Raw genomic sequence first — 22809 nt, forward strand, 5'->3', positions numbered from 1 at the left:
CAGTGTCATTTATGATGCAGCCAAAGTCCACGGCCTTGGTGGGGAGGTGGAGATTTGGGAAGCAGACTTCCCCCCGAAGAGGGATCTTCTCCACATGAGGATGCTCCATGAAGCTCACCCTGAGAACCTTCTTTACCACCCAGCTGATCAGACTGTTCTTATAAGCTGGGTTAAAGCAGATGCAGAGATGAAGTTCCTTCCCTACACCCACTCTCACAGGCTGCAAGGAGATGAGCAGTAATTAATCACCTGTGGGATGATGTCCCAAGGCCTGACAGCAGCAAACAGGAAATGCTCCAAGTGAGCCCAGCATGGGCTCCTCAGTTCATGGTTCATCTCTCTACAGCAGGGGTCTGACTGCAGGCACCACAGTCCAGCCCAGGATCCCTCAGGCTCCCGTTGCTGTGCTCAGCCCCAATCCAAGGGGGTGGCTGCTGGAGAGCTGGCATGCTTTCCAGGAGACACCTTTACTGCATGGCTTGCCTCAGTCTGCTTTCCTGCTCCCCTCTCCTCGTGTTTTAGAGCCAGCATGGATGTTACCAATTCAGATAAGATTTTGATTCCTTCAGCAGCTCTGCTGATTCAGCTCAGGCCAATCCACTGCTGACACTACAGAATGAGCTTCTCAACTTGAGGAGCTCCCAGCAGAAGTGCAGCACCACATCCCTCCTCCTCAAACCCCACTGCACAAGCCCACAGAGGCTCACCTTGCAATTTGCAGGGAGGGGCTTCCGTTTCACATTGCAGACCAGGAAGGGCTGCTCCACGTCCAGCACCACGCTGAATGGCAGGGAGCTGGTGTTTTTTAATGTCAGCGGCTGGTACTGCAGTGTCAGGACATCACTGGGTTTCTACAGAAACAGGAGACAAGGGAAAACAACCTCAAGTGCCATAGACCTCCTTCCCTTTCCAATGCACTTCACACTTTTCAGCCCCAGAAGTGCATATATTTCTATTTACTTCCAGCCAAGTTAAGAGTTACACCTTTAAATGCCAGGATGCAATCTGGTGACTTTACCTTTTCCACACGGAAAGCGATGGCTCTGGGGGACATTTGCACTGCAGGGCAGATGAAGTTGCAGATGACATCTGTTTGCAGGATCTGTTTCTTTGCTGTCTCTTTCCCCACCACAGCGTGGCACAGCAGCCGCTCCTTCACCTCCTGCACACAAGATTCCCTTGTGTCCCAGTGTGTGCTGGCAGGCCCAACACCCCACACTGCCTTGCCACCCACCCATGGGCCCCATTCCTGTCACTTGTTATTAGGGACTGTAATTAGTCTCTGCTCTCCTCAATAGCTCTCTTTTCTTTCTGTACTGCCACCTATTTATTCTAAATATCTGTGCCCAGGGCTCCTGGAGCCAGGGAATGCATATCAGACTTAGCTGGCATCTTCTCTGCAGTTTCATTTCCCGTGGAAAGAAAGGTCCAGGTAGGAGAACACTCCCAGACCCTGCTAAAATCTCCCCCTCTGAGCTGCTCTCCAGGGGTGCTGCAGAACCTGGCTGTCCCTGGGACACCAGGGGTGGCTGAGACACTGGGGCAAGCAGTGATAGAAAAGTTGACCAAAGTCAAACTGTCAATTCTGATGATGTCTGGGAACAGTTTCCTGCCTGGATGGACATTGCACTGATCATTAGAGCTGGCACACTGTGTTTGCCCCCTCCAGGACTCATAGCTAGAGCAGCCCTGTGCCCACGGTTGTCTTCAGAGGAAAAGCAATGCTGCTCCCAGACGCTCCTGCCATTCCCAGGGCATTTGTTTTACTGCCTGGGTAAAGGGTTTTTCCCTCAGAAAAAGCACTTGACAGTAGTTTAATTTGCTTCCTGCCTGGGCTTCTAGCCTACGTGCAACTTCTTTTCTCTGCTCTTCCTTTCTGCCTCAGCACATGACACAGGTAAGGCCTGTTTGCCCAAAGGAGCAGTACTTCCTTCAGTCTGTATTTTGGGATCAGCAAGTTGGGTTTATGGTAGCTAGGGAAACACAAAAGAGCCTTAGCAACTGATGGTGGCCAGCAAGGAAAGCAACTGGCCCTGAAGCAGTTTCTTGAAGTCACTTGCTCCTTGTGCCAGGCCAGTGTCAAGGGGCTGCAGAAGAAGCTGCAGTGGAGGGGATCTGATGGGGAAGGCTCAGCCCTGGGCAGGGCCTCACCTGGACAGTGCTGGAGCAGCCTTCCAGCACCATGTCCACAGTCTGGCCCGGCCTCAGGTCCACCTGCGCTGGGCACAGCTTGAACACGGGGCTGCCAGGCCTGGGCATGGGGGGAGCCCCTTTGCCCGGGGGGCCCGCGGGGGCCGGGGCCCGCGCGCTGCGGCGGAAGGTGCGGAACCCTTCCGTGCTCCAGTAGAGCCGCTGCGTGCGGCGGCCTCTGTTCGTCAGCTGGAAGTGGTAAAAGCAGCGACTGAAGCTGCAAGAGAAGAGAGTTGGAAAATGTCACGGGAGCTGTTATTTCCCTGGCATCACTCAGCTTCAGCTTCACCCCGATGGCATTCCCTGACAGCGCACTCTGCAATAAAACCTCTGCCCAAAAGGCTGCCCAGGCTCAAAGCTTCAGCCCTGCTAGGTCTTCCAGCTTTTCCATTTCTGTGGCTTTCCAGGATATTTGATATATTTCTCAATGAATTCCTGTGGTTTCATGGAAACAGAGCTGGGACCTTGAGTACTGAAGATCTAGCCTGAAGGGCTATGGAAATATTGTTCCTTGCTGAACACACAGGAGATGTGGAAGTTTCTAGAGTCTCCTACCTGAAGCAGGACTTCAAGTCGAGCTTTGGAACGAGAGGTTTGTCTGTGACAACTGTGGTGCCAATGCCCACAGCCTGGAGAGGGATGATGGTCACAGGGTTGTTCTCAATGAACACCTTCAGCTTCTCCTGGAATTTCACTGTGTCATTCAGGTTAGCTACAATAGCCACGGACACCTCAGAACTGGGGGGGACCACTCCTTTACTGGGCTCAATCCTCCAGCAGGAACGTTCCACAGCCTGTAGGAAAAGCCAAACACAAAGTTAGATGGAAGCCATGGACCGTGCTCTGCTGTGAGGTGCAGAAAACGGGAAGGCTAAAGAGATGAGTATAAAAACCATAAACGTTTAATTTCCCTAAATGTAAGCTATGGTGTCCAGCACAGCAACTCCCCAAGAGCTTATACAACCTGTATTTTACCTTCCTTTAACAGACTCGGGTCATTAGCCCTGTTTTGCTCAACCCAAGGGAAGCTCCTCCTCAGGAGAAGGTAATTCCCCCTGCTGGCTCTCTTTGGAGCCCTTGCCAAGGGAAGCTGTTTACTCCCTGCTGGCTTCCTGGCAGCGGAGCTGGGTGTGCACAAAGGCTCATGGCTGGAGGAAGGCAGGACTGCTCAAATCCCAGCCCAGCAGCCACACAGCTGGAGGACACTGCTGAGAGCCTGAAGGATAACTCTGCAAAGCCAGCTGAGCAAAATCCCAAATCTCCTTTCCCAAGGGGCCATCAGTGCTTCTCAACACCCCCTGAAGGACTGAAGCCCTCACTCCCCACCAATCATCAGCTGTAGAGAGGTGCCCCAGGGCCCTCTGCTTTGGAGAAGTCACCTCTAAATGCTTAGAGCAGAGCAGGAAAGCAGGAAGCAGAAAGAAAACTGGACAACATGTGCTCTGTGGGCATGGCCCACTCTTCCCAAAAACTCTTGTCATCTGCTTTCTCATGGACTTCATGGACTGAGCAAGGCAGCTGGAAGGTGCCCAAAGGAGGGGGAAAGGCCTTGCACCAGCACAGCTGTACAGACACAGCTCTGCAGGTCTGGCCCTGGCAGGAGCATGTGAAAGCCAACCTTTACACACCATGAGCACCCAGCCAAGGTGCACTGCTCCCTGCAGAGGCTGAAAGCAGAACTCCATTGTGGAGTCAGGAAAAACTGCCCTGCCAGTCCTCCACTTTGGGATAGCATTTATTCCCCAAACAGCTGGAAAAGCAGCAAGAGGAAAATTCACGCCCCTCCTCCTTGGCCCAGGAGGCTGAGCCTGAACTCTCACACAGCACCTGATGATTTATCCACAAATACAAACAAGTCCACTGGATCAGGGTTGGCTTTAACCAGCTCCAGAAGTTGAACCCACCCAATATACAGAAGATCAAATCTCTTTTCAAAGCTTTTTTCAAGCTGTAGCTCCAGCCCTGTGGCTTGTCCCCCTCTGTAACCTCCAGGAATGAAACAACCTTCCTCTGCAGGTGATCTCCAGAGCCATTCTGCAATGCTGCAGAGACCACAGGCTCTGGGGGTGCACAGCCCTCACAGGTGCATTTATTTGCAACAGCACCACTGGTTTGACCCACAGGAGTTGTGAAACTTGCCTCCCCATGAGCAGTTTGAGGGCAGATCTCACACCCTGCTTTCTGCCATTAACACAAGTCTGGCACAAACAAATGCAGATGGAATGGGGAGTAAATGCGGAAATCCATGCCCTCTTAGGAGCAAAGGGCCACAGGCTTCTCTTGATCTCAGAGCTCCAAAAACAGGACTTGCACAGCTAAGTATCTTCCATAAAATAAAGAGAGAACTTGCAAACATGATCCAGACTCATTTCTGCTCCAATCTCTCGGCAAACTATTTCACAGAGGCGTGCCTGAGATCCTGGCTCCTCTTGCTTGCCCTTGGATGGAATATCTTGCTTCCACTCACACAGAACAGTACAGAAACGTTGCATACAAAAACAAGTCAAGGGCTGCTGGTAACCAGCACCTGTCCCTGGAAAACAGCCCCACAGACACTTACCATCTCCACCTGGAAGGCTGCAGGAATCTTACACTGATTGGCGAGGTGGAGAGTTCTGGAACAATCCTCTAGGACTGGGACAGAGCCGAAGTTTATCTCCCTGGGATGGACATAGACAACGGGGCCCTGGCCAACGCACTCTAAACGGATTTCCTGTTCCAGGAAGAAGGTAGGAAAGGTCAAAAGATGCAACAAAGGCAGTTTTAAAAACACAGCCAGCTCCAAGAGCATTCCTAGACTGGGGACAATGATGGCCCTTGGAAGTTGTCAGTGGTGCAGACTGAAACAGAAGGCCTGGAGCAAGTGTGGGGTCTGCAGTGATCCCACCTGAAAGCCACAATCTCCCATCATCAGAGGACAAAGCACTGCTGTTTGCCATGCTTGCTTCTTCACACCTCTTCCACATGGCTCTTTCCTTTACCTCCTGCCTGCTTCATTCAAATGCTCCACCTTGGCCCAAAGCACCTTCCCAACCTTTGCTGCTGCACAGCCATCCTTGAAGACTCTTTACAATTCAAAAAGCTGCACTGGTGAAAAGAGCACGAGCCAGAAGCAAGGCAGGCTCTTCAGAGTGGAGATGAGGCAAGTTAGCTGCCTTCAGTTTGTGCTGATGTGTAATCTTCATATATATGAGTAAGGGGCATCAATTAGTAGTTGCATCATTCAAGCAGTATTTTTTCCTTAAAAAAAAGTCTCAACTGACTTAATAGTCTGAAACTCAAAAGGATTGTTCTTGCAGAGCTAGCACAGATGATGGGACAAGGAACATGGAATTCTTTGCTAAACTATGTCCACATGCTGCAGCACTGCTGCCTTTGTGGGGTGCTCATGGCACAAAGCAGACTATGGAGGGATGAAGAGCATCCACGCCTGGCAGACTGGGCCTGTATTTTGTAGCCACTTGCTGTTATGATATGTGCCTCTTTTAGGAGCTCTTTTAGAATCTTCTTTACAATCCTTGGAATCTTCTTCAGAATCTTCAGAGTCCTCTTTTAGGAGGCTTTAGTTCAGGAATTGCTTGCCTTATCCATTTCCAAACTTGGTGGAAAAAACAAGCAAAGCCTGTGCTCCAGATGCAAGTTGTGCGGACATTCATTTTGTTTTGGTTGGGCTTTTCTTGAGGAGATATGCTGGGTATTTCTCAGACCTGAGGGACCTGGCTTTCAGAGAAGCCTCAGTCCAGCTCTGCACAAAACATTCCTTTAGCAAACAGTGCTTGCTTTAGCAGGATTCAGGGATGTGATGCTGAACAGCTGTAATGAAGCAGCACTTGTGTTCATCTGATAACATGGCAGAGTATGAGACCCAGGGACTGGTTTGGGTTTCAGCCTGGGCTTGTTATCCCATCTCCCAGATTTGTAACTCTATGCTGGGTCGGGCACTCAGATTGCCACCTGTGAGGCTTCCACTCTTCCTCTTTCCTAGGCGTGAGCTGGTGCTTGTGCCACCAGTCCCTTCTGTCCTTGTCCACACCAGCCATAAATCACAAGCTCCTGGAAGAATCCCTGTGCAGTTTACACCCCACTGGGAGGAGTTGCTCAAGGCACACAAGTCCCCTTGCTCTCACCAGTGGGGATCCTGGTCTCCCAAACACGGCCAGCTTGGCAGTGATGCTGCACTGTCCCAGCAACTGGGCCTGGACTGTAATTGGGATCTGCACCGAGCTGTGAGCCTCGATAATCCCCGAGGGTGCAAGGCTGGAGTACCACGCAGCAGCCTCCTCCTTGTGCTCCTGGCAGGGACAGAATCAAAGGCATCTTCAGAACGGAGGAAACTTTAAACTCCTTAACCTCTACCACAAGAGCAACTCCCACACGCTTGTAAAAATTCTCAGGAGAAAGCAAGAAAGCAAAAACCAAGATGCAAGGTGTAGGTGCTCAGCATCCCCAGGGGTCCAAAAGTTGCTGCATCAGAGACACCCACTTGGGTGCTGACAGCTTCCTTGCATCGGATTTTCATTGCCCTCGAAGCTCTGCCACGTGAAAACAAGTCAAGGACTAGACTCTAAACATCTTCCTCAAGATGTTAAACTGCTTCCTAAAGTTTGTATTTAGGTTCGTGTTCTCAGAAAACCTTTAGCTTTGAATAGAAACCAGCAAGGTCTTATCCAAACCCTTTTATTCCCCTAATAACCCCCCCAGTGAAATCTGAGGGGAGGAGATGGATGCAAGGCCAAACCTGAGGGAGAAGACAGTAGCAGCCAGGGAAGTCACTGTCATTCACCAGGGTCACCTTCTCATCATAGAGCACCTTCAAGCAGCAGTGCCCCAGTTCCACGACAGGGTTGAGCACTCGCAGAGTAGGAACGATGCACCTGGGCGAAGAAATGACCCCAGGGGAATGAGAGACACTGGGAGCATGGAGAACTTTTGTCCTCCAAGAGCATGCAATGGAGGATATCTGCAAATCTAACAGAGTAGAGTAGTAGAGCAGTCCTACAGTAGTCCAGAGCTGTCTCAGCAGTGTTGCCCCTTCTCTGCCCAAGGACACTTGCAAGGAATCCTGTAACAGTGCCAGTGGTCCCTGAGCTCTGGGGGAGCCTTTCCAGTGAGGACCAGTGCCCACCAAGGCTCAAGGAACACAAGACTCCAGTGTATCAGTGAAAATGACTCCCTTTTCTCCTCCAGCACTGTTGTCCTGCCTGAAAACTGAATCATCTCTTCCATCGGTGGAGGGCACAAGGCCCACAGTGCAGGTGATCAACTTCTTCCAGTTCCTAGAGCTGCCTCAATTCCTTTCCCCATGGGTCTCTACACTGACTGTCCCCATTTGTGCTTGCTTTACAAAATGGCAGCCCAGGCACTGACTGGATGGCTCTGACTGGGAGAGGGAACAGCGCCAGGGAACTGCATCCCTCTTGGCACTAAACTGACACCCACAGCAGCACAGCAGGATGGAATTCTGCTGCAGCAAGAATGACTTTTGGTCTCAGCTCTGAGAACATGACTCAACAGAGCCAGAGGGAAGCAGCGAAAGCTGAGCTGACCTTCTGACCGGTCCGGCCTTTTGTCTCTGCCCGGTCACACATAGCATCCTATGCCTTGGGACAGCCCGCGCTCCAAAGGATGAGTGCACTCTTCATATTTTTCGGTCTTTAGTGTTGTTCATTATTTCTTATCTACAAAATTTTCTTCCAGCCCGACAGAGGTCTGACCAGCAAGGCAGCCAAGGGCACAATGACCTCCCACTGGGCGGTCGTCTATTTTTATACTAAAAACTACGTACAATATATTTACCTTTACTTTCCAATACCTTTTTACCCATACTAACAAGTGCACATTCAACATGAACCAATCCCAAAGTGCCAACATCACCACAGAAGATGGACGACAAGAAGAAGAAAGAAGAAGGGCAAGACACGCCCCGATTCCTCCATCTTGTCTCCTACAACCTCCCTGCACCAAAATCCTAAAACCTGTATTTCCACCCTGTGAATAATTAATTCTTACACCACTTATCCCCAAGTGATTCTCTTGTCCTCACAGAGGTGGCACATCCCCTGCAGGGTCAAAATCCAACCACCAAGCACTTCTGGCAACATTCCAGGATTTCCAAGCCCCCCAAGGGTTATCTCGGCAACTCTGGACATCAGGAGTGATATGCTGAGTTCCCACAACCTTCCACATCAAGGACTACAGTCCTCTTTGTAAGACCTTTTGCTCTCCCCACTCCTGCCTGGAGCCTCTTCCCCACTGCACATGCACTGCTGAAGGGACCCAGACCCCAGCTCTCAGCAGGCTGCTCACTGTGTTCCAAACCACTGCTGCAGGGTGGTCACAAGCAGCATAAGTTCACCACTTGCAGGAAGAAGGGCAGGCAAGCCTTTGGAAATTTGTTCCAGCTCAAGCACCAAAGCCCAGGCCAACAATTCATGTTATTCCTACTCCCTTTAGAAAAAGGGCTAGGGCCATGGCTGGCTGTGAGCAGGGGGGTATCTCACTAAGGGCTGCTTTCCTGGCACTGTTCTCATGTCTAGATGGGCAGATCCAGCTCATGAAGCAGCACTTCTCCTTTGGAGCTGCAGCCAGGCAGTGTGCTGGTGCTGGATGCCCGAGCAAAGACAAGCAGGTGCAGGAAGGTGTTGGTACCTGGCTGTGAGGGGCAGTGCAAACACCTTCCTGCCAACATCTTCCACGTCCAGCACCAGCTCCAGATTGTAGTCCCCAACAGTGTTGGGACACAGGGTGACCTGGCAGAAAAGAAATGAAGTGCAGCAAGTATTTCCTAACTCCCAAAATTCTCATTACCCATGTGTGCTGTCCTCCAACTCCTGTTCCATGGTAGACAAAGGGAGGATTTGCTTTAATTCTTCTGCTGGTCCATAAGTAGAGCAACAGTCTTTGAGAGTAAAAAAAGCCCTCTGGGAATATGAGATTTGCTAAAGAGACTAATTTTTCACCTGACTACAATGACATAAATGCAGAAGAAGTCTGTTGTCTCCAATGGAACAAGTCCAGCCTTACAGCAGGAAGCTGAGGGCAGAGTGTGGCCCAGCACATGCTGGGCAGTTTGTGGCTGCAGAGTATTTTCTGTCCCCACTGAGGATTCCTGCAGTGAATACAACTCATCTGCTGCCCAGGAGATGAGAAACAAGACCAGGAAGAGAAGAAAACTGCTTTCCACAATGATATCTCTCTCTTTAACAGCAACTTTCTGTTTTCATCCTTCCTCTGCCCACTTGCAATCAAAGAAATTGTTCTCAAAAACACAAGAATGGCTTCAGGACTTGACCATATGGTATTGATCTCAGCGTATGATTTTGGAAACAAAACAGTGCTCCTGAGGAACATCCCAGGTAACCCAGCTAGCAGAGGCCTCCCAGCAGTGCAGATCTCTCACTCCCAGGATGCTCCAAGCTGGCACCAGAGCTAAAGCCCTCCCACACTGCAGTGAAGCCTCAGCCCCAGCAGCTGGACTCTTCCCATACCTTGATATCCTGGGATCCCAGGGCACGGACGGTCCCGCTGTGGGGGTTTATGGTAAATTCCTGTAATCTCCTCAGAACACGAACTTCCTTCCTCCACAACTGGCTGCTGGGTTTGCCTATCTGAGTAGTGCTGCTAACACTGGGCACTCCCAAACCATCCCCAGGAATGTAGAGGGAGAAGCCCATGGGCGTCAGGGAGGTGTTAAACAGGCAACACTTCAAGGTGTGAGGAAAACCTAAGAAAATGACACAAATCCCCATTTAGGCATCAATACCTCGTGATTGCTGGTGTGAATATCCTGCTGGTAGGATAAAACTGTGCTTGGATTTTACTTCTTTGTTATCTGAACTACAGCTCATTGCAGTGGATCTACGGCTTGGCTGGCCAGCTATGTGTGGAGCAGACATCTCCCAGCCTGCTTACCAAGAGTCATTTAAACCCAGATGGGGAGGAAAAACCAACTGCAGGCACAGCCCAGGGCTTCTCCATGCCCATCAACAGTGACTGCAGCAGGGAGGCAGGAGAGGCACAAAAAGGATGTCACGCTCTCAAATGCCACTGAGGTAACACATGCAGACAACATTCAGCAGCACAGTTTAAAGAAACAAAGATTAAAGAGCTGCTCCCAGCTGAAGAAACCTTAGGAATGAAATCAGATTAAGCAGGATGACTCTGCTATTACAGAACCATATTCCTGCCCGGTGCCTTTCTTTATTGTGCCACTTACTAAAAGGGAAACAAGAAGTGGCCAAACAGTGATGCTGACTTTTTATTCCTTTGGTCCTGTTTGATCTCATGATGGCAAAAGGGTACCTGAGGCACCAGCAGCCCTGAATGAACACCCTGAAGAGGCTGTGGTGGAGGAACACGAGTGATGAATGCTCTTATGTTCAAGGGCTCCATTTCAGCACCACAGCAAGCTCTGACACTGTGGTGCCAGCCCAGGGCACACTCACCAAAGGCGATGTCACCGAAGTGCAGGGCAGGCACATCAAAATGGAAAGTGGGTCCCATCACAGAGCCCCTGTAGGGACAAAGGCAGGGAGGCAGTGCCTCTGTTAAAGGGAATCACAAAGGGTTTGGGTGTCCTTAGGGAAAGGGTGGATAAATGCTGCTGTCAGAGCCACCCTGGGTTTCAAATCACCCCAGCACCCTGTGCTCAGCACAGCACCCATGGGGGCAGGAGGCAGCCAAAGCAAAGTGCTCAGCAGCTGACAGATGCCCCAGTCCTTGGCACAGTTGCTGCTGCACAGTTCCTGACTCCCACATCAGCCCTTTGCTGGCTGTGCAAAGGAGGCACCAGAGCCCTCTGTGCACAGGAGCTGGGAGCACAGCTTGTCCCCACAGCATGGCTGGGAGAGGGGAGCTGAGGCTGCTGCTGCCCATCTGGCAGGGATTATTCACAGGAGTTTTTACAAACACTGCTGCTGCTGCAGAATCACCCAGGCTGGCCCATCTCAAAGCCCTGGGGGCCTTGCTGGGTGTTCAGGTGGGACATCCCAGAGCAGCTGCTGCCCAAAGCTGATCCATCCCACTGCCTGCAACAGCCTAAGCAGGAGACATCCCTGCAGGGAGGAGTCATTGCAGCTCCTGGGTACCCACACAGGGCAGCAGGCACCCCCACACTAAAGGGATGCCAGAGCCACCTCAGGCAACACCTTTTTTCTCTGCTCCACCACAAAATGAGGCAGATGGAAGATGATTACCCAGAGACAGCTACAGATGTGCCCAACAAGCTCCCAAAGCCCTCCTCACCTGACAGTGAAGATCACAGGCTTAGGGGATTCAGCCACATGGAAATAGAATTGTTCCTCAAACTCCCCCCGGATGGTGGGACAGAAGGAGACCCGGATGGCCTGGAGCTTCTCTGGTGCCACGATGCCCTCCTGGGGCACGAAGGTGAAGCAGGAGCCCATGGCTGTGGTTGGAGGGATGAGTTTGAAGGGAGCCTCAATAGGCCCCTTGTTGATCAGGTATGCCTGCAGCAGCAGAAAAGCAAAGTGGAAATACATGAGGAATGTTCCTTTCCTACAGAAGTCTGAGTCACTTTCAAATTAAACTATTAACACCAGTAAAAGACAGAAGATGCCTTGTGCTGCTGCATGGCAAAAGCCAAAAATACAACATTGAAATACAGCTTTGTGTAGCTTTGGGGTTTTCATGCAAAGCAGTGATAACTTCATATAACCAGAGGCACTCTGGGGTTTTCCCACTGGCAGAGACAGTCCAGTTTGACCTGCAGCACAGAGGGGCTGCTCAGCATCACCCAGTTCATTCACACCTGGCCCTTAGAGCAGCACTGGGCATCACAGCATTACCAGTGACATCACCACAGAGATTTCAAACGTGTCCAACCCCACCATGGGCAGGGCACGTTCAGCTTCCAATGCAGCCCAACCTGTTTACAGCAGGAGTGGGAGAAACCAGAAGCAAAGATGTAGGAAGTTCCTTTGCCTCCTTCCCAGAAACACTTTGCTCTTTCTAGAGCCAGAGGTACATCATGGCTGAGGTGTGGTGAGGGGCTGGTCAGCAAGGGAAAGCACTGCCAAGGGCTTTGACCAGCGCTGAGCCAGGAGGGTGGATGGTTTTCCTCTGACTCCCACGAATATGCAGGAGGGACATGGCTGAAAACTGTTTGCAATGGACTTGAACTCAAATGCAGCCAGTTTGTTCCAGCTGCTTTTGGACAGCCTGAGCACAAAGGTGATTTGTGTCTGGGACTGGAACAAAAGCCTCTGAACATGCAGCTTTCTGACCCAGTGTTGGTTTCATGTGTCAAGTGGTTTTGCAGGAAGCCTCCCAGCTGATCTCCAAAGAAGGCTGCCCAAAAGCAGGGCCTGGGATCTCACGAACAACAGACACACCTTTCTGACGCCATCCAAAAGATCCAGATTCCAAGAAATCCCCCCAAAATTGACCAGCATCACAACTACCCAAGTTGCCAGGAATTCCACAGGTCCACAAAGCTCACTGCTACCCTAGGAGCCAGCAGGACCCACCCCAATCCTGCTGCTTACCTCATATCTGTGGGTTACTCTGACAAAAACCTCCCCGATGTTCAGTTCCTCAAAGTGGAAATGGACCTGGGGCCCGAGGCCTTCCCCCATGAGGAGCAGGGGCAGCCTGTTCTCACGGCCTGGGGAGAGATTTCTATTTCAGTACAGGAATTCCTTCTGCTCTCCTGCGTTTTCCAGGCTGCCTTAGTGCTAGTCCCTGACTCTGTGCTGCATGGGACCAGCTCCTGATGTCCCAGGAGCAGATAGGGACCCTTCCCTTCCCTCAGGAGATGCAGTACATCCATAGACACCATCCTTTCTTCTACCCCTGTGCTGAGTGTGGAACTTTAGGAAATGCCAGAAATTTTGTTCTTTCTCCTTCTGAGTGCACCTCAGAGTGTTTTCCCCAAGGGAGGAGGAGCAGTCTAAATACAGGCAGCATTCAGAACAGCTGAGAGGGAAAAAATCAAAATAGAGGAGATGTCCTGGAAGCTGCAGGGACAGTGGGCATGTGCCAGCAGGGCCCTGCTGAGCACAGACCCTCCCCAGCCATGGCACAGGAGCCCAGTGACCTGGGGGAGTGTTTGCAGCTGCCTTCACTGCAGAGAGGGGCAGGGGAAGGAGCCGTACCTGAGATGTCACAGAAAACTGTTCGCTCATAGACCTGGGCTGCCTGGGGCGTGAAGAACACGCTGATTTCAGCCGAGCACTTCGGCATGATCTCACCCTCCTAAAGCAGAAGGACACAGCAAAACCTTTATCTTCAGACACCACAATTCTTGTTTTCAACCACAGTCCTGTAAGCTGTTATCTAGAGCGTCAGTGACAAGCAAGCTTTAGTCAGGCTCCTGCTGCCTGCCAGGAGCCCACAGGGCAGAAATGCTTTTTGCAACCAGCTCTCTGACCTCACCAGAATCCCGATGACTTCTCTCCTGGCACACAAAGCCAGCTGAGGCAGGGATCAGTCAAGTGACCTTAGTCAGGGATGAGGAGGAAGAGGAAGGAGAGAAGCAGGAAGGGAGGTTCTCAGCCATCATTTACCTTTGGCACAAGGGAGAAAATGTCATCGTCTAACAGCATGGGATCTCCTCTGATCTTTGCTACCTCACTCTGGAAGGTGTGGTTGAGAAGAGCAAGGCGTTCTCGGCAAGTGATGTCCACTTCACGCTCCTTCAGAAAACTATACAACTTGTGCCTTTGCTGCTGGTATATCCTGTGATACTGCCTGCAGGCATAGGAAAGACAAACCCAGCAGGTTGTTTAATAAGCCACGTCTTTGCAGAGAGAAGTGGAAGGGCAGGAGCAGCTCCACAGCAAAGGGCTGACCCTGAGCCATGGGGTCCCAAATGGATCAGAGGGTCACTTGTTCACTCCACACTTGCAAGCTCAGGAGAGTTTTCCAAAGGCAGCAGCCCTCAACAGAGCCTTCTGGCTCAAAGCCTCTGCCACAGCTGAGGGAGAATCCATCAGCCATCTCAGGCAGCTTTTCCTGGCACACAACTGCTTGGGGGAGGCAGGAGAGATGGGCTGGTTTACTTACCCAAAGCCATTCAAAAGCACCAGTACCTCTTGAAGCCATATGTTAGTTTTACCCTTGGGCAAGGAATGTCTCTGAAATGGATCTTTCAAACCCACCTCTGCCTCAGCTGATCCTCCTGTTCCTCAGTATCCACAGCCTTCCACTGGAAGCGGGCTGTGATGTCGCTGCGGTTGTGGATGAGCACAGTTGCGCTGTTTGACATGGTGATGTACGTCTTCTGCAGGGTCACAGTATTCCTGTCCAGCCTGATGTGGGCATCCACAGCTCTGGCATGAAGGCTTGTGTGGGTGTCTTCACCTGGAACAAAGCACAGGGGAGTCTTTGCTCACCTCACTGGCTGATGGAAGCACAAGGAACAGAGCACACCACAGGCAGCAGAAGAAAGTGTCACAGCTTTTAGCTGAACGAGCAGTTTCATGGATCAGTCCATGGATCACAAGCTGAGAGCTGCATGTGCACAGCATGACGCCGTCCTGACAACCTGCCAGCATTTCACCCTCTAGAACAGACCCCTACCAAGCTCCCTCATTTCCAGAGCTTTCAAAGCTTCATTATTCCCAGCCAGCTCCTGGGATTCATCTGGGCTCAGACTTCAAGCTCACCATTCCTGTTGCAGGTGAGCATTTCCCAGGCGAGATGCAAACAACAAATACCAGACATGCTCTCTAGAAATGGCATTTACATGGAGCTCTACGAGGATCAAGATGACAAACTGCATGACTACAAACTAGATGACTAGAACATGAACCCCATGAAAAGTATCATCATCTCCCTCTTGAAACCCACGGCCACACCAGCCTTTCTGCTTAGAACAGGCTCTGCTCTGAGGGATGCACAGAGTGCCCTGAGCACTGCCCAGCACTCACCTGTGTCGTAGTGCACAACAAGGGACCTGCAATGGTCACCAGTCTTCAGTGGCCGAAATTCCACTGCCACCTCCACAGCGTCACCAACATCCAGAGTTCCCATGGCCGGAGTGACAGAGAAAGGGCTGCAACACAGAGACAGTAGGACTCTTGGTGGAGATTTGGGGATGTTAACCCTCTTGCAGTCCAGTTCTGCTCACTTGTGCAAGCAAAGAGCAAACCAACCACAGTCAGCAGAAGACAGAACAGACAGGGTCAGAAACAGCCACTGACTCTAGTGTGAGGAGATCCAGCCCTCACAAGATCCTGTGGGATGAAATGACCTCATCTCCGCCATACTCTGTATCCAGCTCTCTGCAATGAGGCTCAAGGGTCATTTGCATCTTGCTTACTCTCATCAGATATCAGCTCCCCTTACTGACAGAGCTGGGCAAAAGTTATGGCCATGGATACCAAGGACCAAGTACTCCTAACGTAATTTTGAAACAGAGCTGACCAGTGAGCAAAGCTGGCAATTTTGTGACCAAGTCTCTCAAAGCACCATTCACCTGCACTTTTGGTAGATGCTGTGTGCAAGGAGGCTGCAATCTGTTTCAAGTCCCATGGTACAGTTATCTGCTACAGCCAAACGATCTTTTGTCCACTGGTGTCTAAATGCCATTATTAAATGATTTGATTTTGGGAGTATTGATCTCATTAAAAGTTGCCTCCCACACCAAGGGAGACAAAAAAAATAGGGCTAATTGAATTGCCTCATGTGTCCACTAACACTTATTGCAGGAAGAAACTCAAATATCATCTAATCTTAACATCTATTACTTTTAAGTGATGGTCAGTTAATTCTGACGTCAAGCAGCATTAACTATTCTAATAAATTCAGTCTGTTTAGTTACAGCAGCTCCATCTCTGTGCTGAAAAATTCTGTCCAGAGTCAGCAGCTCACAAGCTCCATCTTTCCCTCTGTCACTACATCTAGGCTCTATTTCATCTACTTCAAGATTTAATTCCTGAAGTTCAGAAACTCTTTAAATCCCTATCAAGCAGGATCCAACATGCTCTGTAGCACTCAACAGAACTGCTGGCAAGCACATTGTAAAAGGATACCAGACTTTATTGGGGATTTATTTTGGTGGTGACAAAACAAGATCTGGAAATCCCAGAGAAAAACCGTGCATGGATTTACAAGTTCCTGCCTACATGTTTGCACAGTCCAAAGCAGCAGCCTGTTTGAGCAGCATCTGAGGAGCCTGGATTGGAGCTGCCAATAGCTCTGGCAGGCTTTGGTGGAAGCTCCTCTTGGACCCTCATGTTTCACAGCAGAAAAGTCAATTTGCCTTTTGACCTCTGTTTTGCCAGAGAAAAAAACATCAAGGCCACTCAGCTGCCTGTGGTTAGACAGCAGGTCTGTGCTGCATTCCTGACCTCAGCTCCTACACCAAGACCTCTGGGATCTCATAACCCTCAACACACCACCAGCCAACTGAACTGGTTTCCTTGCAGGTACGGTGTCAAAAATGCATTACCCTCTCCAGTTCAGCCAACAGGAGAAACAGTGATTGTCTTCTCATGTTGGGCATCTGATGCGGGGACCACTGGAAAGCCACGTGCCTGTGGCCTCCTAGAGAATGGGTCTATTTGGCTGGCAGTGGTGAGTAAGCATTTCAGAAGCTGCTTGTGCTCAGGAGGGTGCAAGCCAGCTACCAACATGTTCCAGCACCCTCCAGGAAATCTGAGACAGAGAAAGATCAAAGGCTGCATCCTGCTTAAACCATGAGAAGCAACGGCAAACGCCACACGTCCTGCTCACTTCCAGCCAGGGCTGCAGGGCAGCAGCTCTGATGCTCTGGTTCCTTTTGCTGCTCTTTCCCAACTCTGCCATCACCCAAAGGTGATATCCTTTGTACAAGGACAGATGAGCTGCCTCACCTCTGGGTGCTCAGCTCGTAACGAGCAGGCCGGTTTCCAACATTGTGAACCAGCAGGGTCTTCTGGGTCGTGTACTTGACCGGACAGGTGGAGAAGTCCAGCTGGTCAGGGAAGTCCAGGATGGCTCGGCCACCGATGGCCCAAATTGGCACAATGAACTCTTCATTTTCAGTGGTGCAGAGGAGCTGGTGGAAATAATCCTGTGGCAAAAGAAACTGTCTCAGCACAGAGCCTTTATCTTCATCTTTAGCATGGTCAAAGAGTATCTCCCAGTTCTAGATCCTCTGAAACCAAACAGGTCCTCAAAAGCCAGGCCAGATGCCCTGAGTCCAGCCTTGCAGGTCCACTTTCCACTGCAAACAGCAACCTCTTGGGCCCTCCAGACTCACCTTTCTCTGCCCAGGGGTGAAGAGGATGCGGACAGTGGTGTAGAGGCCCGGTGGCACCTTGCGGCACACGTCATTGGGGCCCACCAGCTGGAAATAAGGTGAGCTCTTCAAGGTGACCTTCACCAAGTGAGGAACCTGCAGGACAGACATGGAATGATGGTTTTGCCACTTGTGATGGCACAGGTGGACATGCCCTGGTGCCATCCTTAACCACCCTTCTCTGCTCTCCTCTTCCAGCACAGCGTTGAACCTCCAGTCCCAGCACTCACCTTGTCCCTGTTCCTCAGAACCAGCGGCACTTCACAGACCTCACCGGGGCTGTAGTTCTGAAACACCACCTCTGGTGGGCAAGGCTGAAACGAGCGCTGCTCTGGGGCAGCTGCTGAGAACTGCAGGGAGAGGCCAGAGAGAGCAGAGACAGGTTCAGCTGCTGGGAGGAAGATTCTGCTCTGATCCCCAGTGAAGTGCAGACTCTGGGTGAGCACATCAGCCCAGCCCACGCTGGGCAAACAGTGGCTCCTCCACCTCTGCCCTGGGCTGACCAAAAGCTCCTGGACCAGGCAGAGCAGGCTCAAGCCAAGCTGCTCTTTTGGCATCCTCCTCCATTATCGCATCAAACAGCAAGGGCAGGGAAAGGCTACCTTGTGATGGGAGGTCCCAGGCTTGTCTTGAGGCTGGACAATGGGAGGCAGACTCAGCTTCTTAGCTCTGGCCAGCCTCTGCTTGGTGTTGAGAGACATCTCCTTCTGGAAGGCAGAGGGAGTCAGCTGGAAGGCAAAAAACCAGCAAGAGTCTCAGAAATGCCCTTGCTCATGGAGGCTTTTCTTGTTCACTTACTACTGATGAATGATTTATGATCACAGCCACTAGAACAGTTCTGGATGCCCTGGAAGTTTGCTGCTGAAATACTCAGCACCAATAAATGAATAACACAGAGTGGAACACACATACTCCAGCCACATGGCTGTGTCCCATGAGTCTCTCTGTGATTTGATGGGACATGGTTGGGGATTTCTGCTCTTTGAGCATTTGTTTCCTCTTACTTTTCCCTGGATTGAGGCAGTGACCTTTCAGAGAGTGGGGAGGAGCTCTCAGAACTGCCCAAACTCCATCCCTGCACAACACTCAAAACTCACAGCCAGCAGATAGCACTGCTGGCTGAGTCCAAGGGAAGCAAGCAGGAAAAGCTGTACCAAGAGTGAGGTGCACAGGAATGTGTCCAAGTTTTAGCTCTCTCTGTCAATTAGCATTGGTTTTCTCTGTGTGGGCTGACAGAGCCCTGGACAGAAGAAAACAGAGGGATCTCCTTGGCAGAGGCTCAGCAGTGGGGCATCTTCAGCCAAGTGAGCTGCAGACAGCAAGGGACCTTTGTGGCCCTGGCTCCATCCAGTGCTGCCTGCAGGGCTGCATCTGTGCCCACCCAGGAGCTGGGAGGGAACAGCTGCCTTGGGAGCTCTTCCAGCTGGGACCAGCCGTGGCTCTCAAGGCTTTGGGCAGAGTTTGAGCTTTCCCCCTCACGTGCCCGGGTGCCCAAGGGCAGCATGGTCAGAGCAGCACAGGTGAGTGCCCAGCCTGACAGAAGGAATGGCTGTGGCAAAGGGGAAGGAAAGAAGCCCATGCTGAGGGCTTCAGCTGTACATTGGTTTCCCTTGGCTCTGCTGGCACAGCCAGGCAGGGCGCTGGGCTGTCCCTGACCCATCCCACAGTGTACCCTACTGCACCAGGACAGCCCCAGCAACAGGAGCACGGCACAAAGGGCTGGGGAGGGGCTCTGCAGCTTCAGAGCACTGCTGGACAGCAGGGCAGGGAGAGCAGGGAGAGCAGGGCAGTGCCAGCCTTAACACAGCCCCAGGGGCTACTCACAGAATCAGCCTTCAGTCTTTCCCTGAGCAAAATACGAGGTGTTGGTGTCTTTGGCACTCCAGAAGCCATTGTGAAGAGATGATGTCACAGAGGAGCGACAGGGCCTCAACAGAACTGGAAGGAACAACAATGGAACTCTGAAAATCCAGAACCCAATTCATGGCAGACTCAAGGGATATGCTGGTGCTAAAGATTTTATATGATTTGAAAGAAGCTAAGTGCTCATTAGGCATAAGCAGCTAGTGTTGTTAAGCCTCTAGTTGGACTTTATTGCAACTATATGGGTACCTTATTCCATTCAAAGATGGATTGTACTGAAACATGGAGCTAAAATGCTGAATATTAATAATAGTTTGAACAGACAAAGCTGTAGCTCAAATATTACTTAAAAACAGCATGAGTAGACCTCCTCTTTTTTGGCTAAACACCCCCTGCTCTCTCAGCTGCTCCTCACAGGACTTGTGAGAGACTGGAATGTTATGGTTAATGGCTTAAGTATTGCTATAAAGGACTTTTTGCCCATTGTGACAAAACTATATAAAGAAGCTGAGACCCTCAAGCCCACCATTCCCTGAAAATGCCTCCTGACTGGAACTTGGCGCTGGGAGTTAAGCTGCCTAAGGGAACCTGAGACAAGATAAAGGTGACACTATTGTCCTGTTAGCTCAGGTCTGGGGAGAAGTGAACAAGGCTGAGGGAGAAAAATATATCCCCACTAAAGTCAAATCCAGCAGCTGTCCTGAAAATCAGCTCTGTCTGCCTTCAGGCTGGGGAAGTCATAGCCACAGACTCGTCTGCTGAGGCCGGGTTGGCACACAAATCTCCCATCAACAGAGGGGGAAGGAGGAAATTTTGGGGGTGAAACACAACCTCTGGTAAGGGGCAGAGGACACCCATCCTCCCTCAGACAAACTGGCTCAGCTCTAAAACCCCCCAGCCCCAGAAGGCCACATCCAGGGGACATTCCCATGAGGGGCAGCCGAGGGGGTGTCATAACCCAGCAAAGACCTCCAAAGTGCCCCCAGAGCCATTCCTGAGGCCTTGCACCAGATGACTGCATGGCATGCAGAGAAACACAGCAGAGCTGAAAATCCACAACTCAATTCATGGCAGACTCAAAGGACATACTGGTGCTAAAGATTTTATATTATTTGAGAGTAGTAAGAGACAGAGCCAAACTTGCCCCACCCCAGGGAGGTACCTGGGCAGTCCCACCTTGCCCAAATCTGCATTAATCCATTGGAGTCTCACATTTTGTGAGACCTCACCACAGAGACCAGAAAAGGACTGAATGTGATGGGATGGGATCCATGGAATGGTGATATTTTCTACTAAATCTGTCTCTATCACTCTATTCCCTCCTTCCCAGCCCCTTCCCTCCCCCTCTTCTTTTTCTATTTCTTTCTCCCTCTCTCTTCCTCACATTTGCTGTTCCATAAAATCCAAACTATTGACTTTGACACATGGTCTCGGTTTGCACCTTAATCCAGGGGCATCTCCTTAATAATATTAATAACCAGATCATAACAACCCACTGAAACTTGAACAGAACTCATTCACCTATAAGTAGTTTAAATACATACTATAGGAAAAAATGTATAGACTAGTATATTTAGGAAATGTTGCATTTCCTCAGTGAGAAAAAAGCACCATCAGCAGACCATGTATTGTTCATCCCCTCAGCTGTACATGCCACCGAACTGAAGACTGGCATTATCCCATCCTGTATTTCCCTTTGGCATTCTCTTTCAGAGCACAGATGTGACAAAACCAGAAAGTACAACTTGAGTCAATCTTTACCTTCAAACGAAATTCAGGACTCTCTGGCAGAAACCACTGTTCTGCGAGTTTAGGCGTCCCTCGCAGAGCAGTGTTTTGCGAGTTGTCGCTCACAGACAGCACTGTTGTGCGAACAGCTCCGCTGGCAGTGGCCGAGTGCCGCCGGTGAGCGCGCCGGGTGCGAATGAGCATCGGGGCGGCTGCGGGCGCTGAGGCCGCGGCGCCGTCACAGACGCTGAGGGCCCGGGCGCGGTTACCGGGCAACCGCGGCACCGAGCCTGGGGCCGGGCCGGGCCGCGCTGCCGGGCGCAGGGCATTGGCACTTTGGCTGCTGACTTGGCTTTAGTGCCTCCTGCAGAGTCCTTCTGTATTTATGAAAGTTTAAAATGTGGTGATAAAGGCACCTTTGGCAGGCCTATACCCTGCTCTTTGTATAGCACTAGGATGCTATCCCGGCTGGAGCCCCAGCAGGGGCTGAGGGAGCTGGGAAGGGGCTGAGCCTGGAGCAAAGGAGGCTCAGGGGGCCCTTGTGGCTCTGCACAACTCCCTGCCAGGAGGGGACAGCCGGGGGGCCGGGCTGTGCTCCCAGGAACAGGGACAGGAGCAGAGGGAACGGCCTCAGGCTGGGCTCAGGGTGGGCAGCAGCAGGAATTTGCCCATGGAAAGGCTGCTCAGGCCTTGGCAGGGGCTGCCCAGGGAGCTTTGCAGTGCCCATCCCTGCAGGTGTCCCGGGAAGGGCTGGAGGTGGCACTCAGGGCTCTGGGCTGGGGACAAGGTGGGCATCGGGCGCAGCTGGGACTCCATGGCCTGGGGGGGATTTTCCAACTCCAATGATTTTGGGTTTCTGTGATAGCAGAGACTTCAGTGACTGTGTGAAACTGATAAGGCCTTAGGAATTTCATGAACTGGATTCCATGGACTGAATTCCATGTGCTGAATTCCATGCCCAGCTGCTGTTGGAATGGAAAGGGCTCTCTAGGTGTGCATCTTATGGCTTTCTGTAACACATCCAACCCGTTGGCCTCTGCACTGAGGCTGTCCCAGACCCTTGTGGTCTATCCCAGTTCTCATGGATCTCATTTATTTGCTTAAAAGGATCTTGGAAAAGCTTTTGTGTTTGCAGTTAAGCTCTGGAAGAGGCTCAAAGTGAGGAATATCATTAAATCTTTCTAGCTACAAGTTTCTGGAGAGCTTTGTTCCCACTCCCTGTAACTCAGTGTAGCCAAGACTTCATTTAGAAGTTTTACAGACCTCGTGTGTGCCTCCAATTGGTCAGTAGCTTTTTTGCCAATTACTCTATTGATTAGAAAAAGGTATTTTACTTATCTATCAAATCTCTTTATTCTTAAATTGTTTGTGTATTTTCTTCCCTGATTCTCATGGGATGGATCTAGTGTTTATGCAGGTGTGGTTGTTTTTCACTCAGAAATAGATTGTTATCTTAACAAACCATTCATACCAGGATTGTTTTCACATGGGAACTTGCTAAGTGCTAGCTGCACTTAGAAGAAATGATAGGCCAGCCATGGATCTAACATAGAGCAGGACTGATTTTATGAGGCCTTTCTTTAATAATTTTTCTACTTGATTGCAACACAGTGAATCAAAATGTTAGGAAAATTAATCCACAAACACCAGAGGTTTATGTCCAAAAAGGAGAAAGAGGCTTTATTTGGCTTTATTTGAATAAAGGGAGAGGCCACGGGGCATTCCCCTGGGATCTCTCCAATTTTTGGAGGACTCAGCCTCCCTTTTGATCCCAATTTCCAGCC

At 50.8% G+C, this 22809-nt stretch overlaps 1 protein-coding gene across 1 annotated transcript; it reads right to left on the bottom strand.

Annotated features, from left to right (window-relative positions):
• Nucleotides 1-587: 587 nt before the first annotated feature.
• Nucleotides 588-21229, bottom strand: LOC131089623 (hydrocephalus-inducing protein homolog). Its single transcript, XM_058034451.1, has 21 exons — nucleotides 21152-21229; nucleotides 18037-18162; nucleotides 17665-17784; nucleotides 17396-17530; nucleotides 17007-17206; nucleotides 15081-15205; nucleotides 14310-14511; nucleotides 13716-13899; nucleotides 13305-13404; nucleotides 12696-12814; nucleotides 11434-11657; nucleotides 10635-10702; nucleotides 9678-9913; nucleotides 8839-8939; nucleotides 6929-7064; nucleotides 6318-6482; nucleotides 4751-4903; nucleotides 2746-2984; nucleotides 2152-2407; nucleotides 1019-1162; nucleotides 588-851 (listed from the first exon to the last, which is right to left on the bottom strand). Exons 1-21 carry the CDS (start codon nucleotides 21227-21229, stop codon nucleotides 588-590), a joined length of 3375 nt encoding a protein of 1124 aa, XP_057890434.1.
• Between the last annotated feature and the right edge of the window lie 1580 nt (nucleotides 21230-22809).

This window comes from Melospiza georgiana, chromosome 14 (genome assembly GCF_028018845.1).
Source record: "Melospiza georgiana isolate bMelGeo1 chromosome 14, bMelGeo1.pri, whole genome shotgun sequence".
NCBI classification, from domain to species: Eukaryota; Metazoa; Chordata; class Aves; order Passeriformes; family Passerellidae; genus Melospiza; species Melospiza georgiana.

Bases quoted from the DNA above. Each gene is read 5' to 3' on its own strand.
- LOC131089623 (XM_058034451.1), bottom strand. From the start codon at position 21,229: ATGCTCATTCGCACCCGGCGCGCTCACCGGCGGCACTCGGCCACTGCC. The intron at 17,531-17,664 runs GTGAGTGCTGGG...TCTGTCCTGCAG, and splicing joins TTCTGAGGAACAGGGACAAG to GTTCCTCACTTGGTGAAGGT. The intron at 10,703-11,433 runs GTGAGGAGGGCT...TTGTCCCTACAG, and splicing joins CCTGTGATCTTCACTGTCAG to GGGCTCTGTGATGGGACCCA.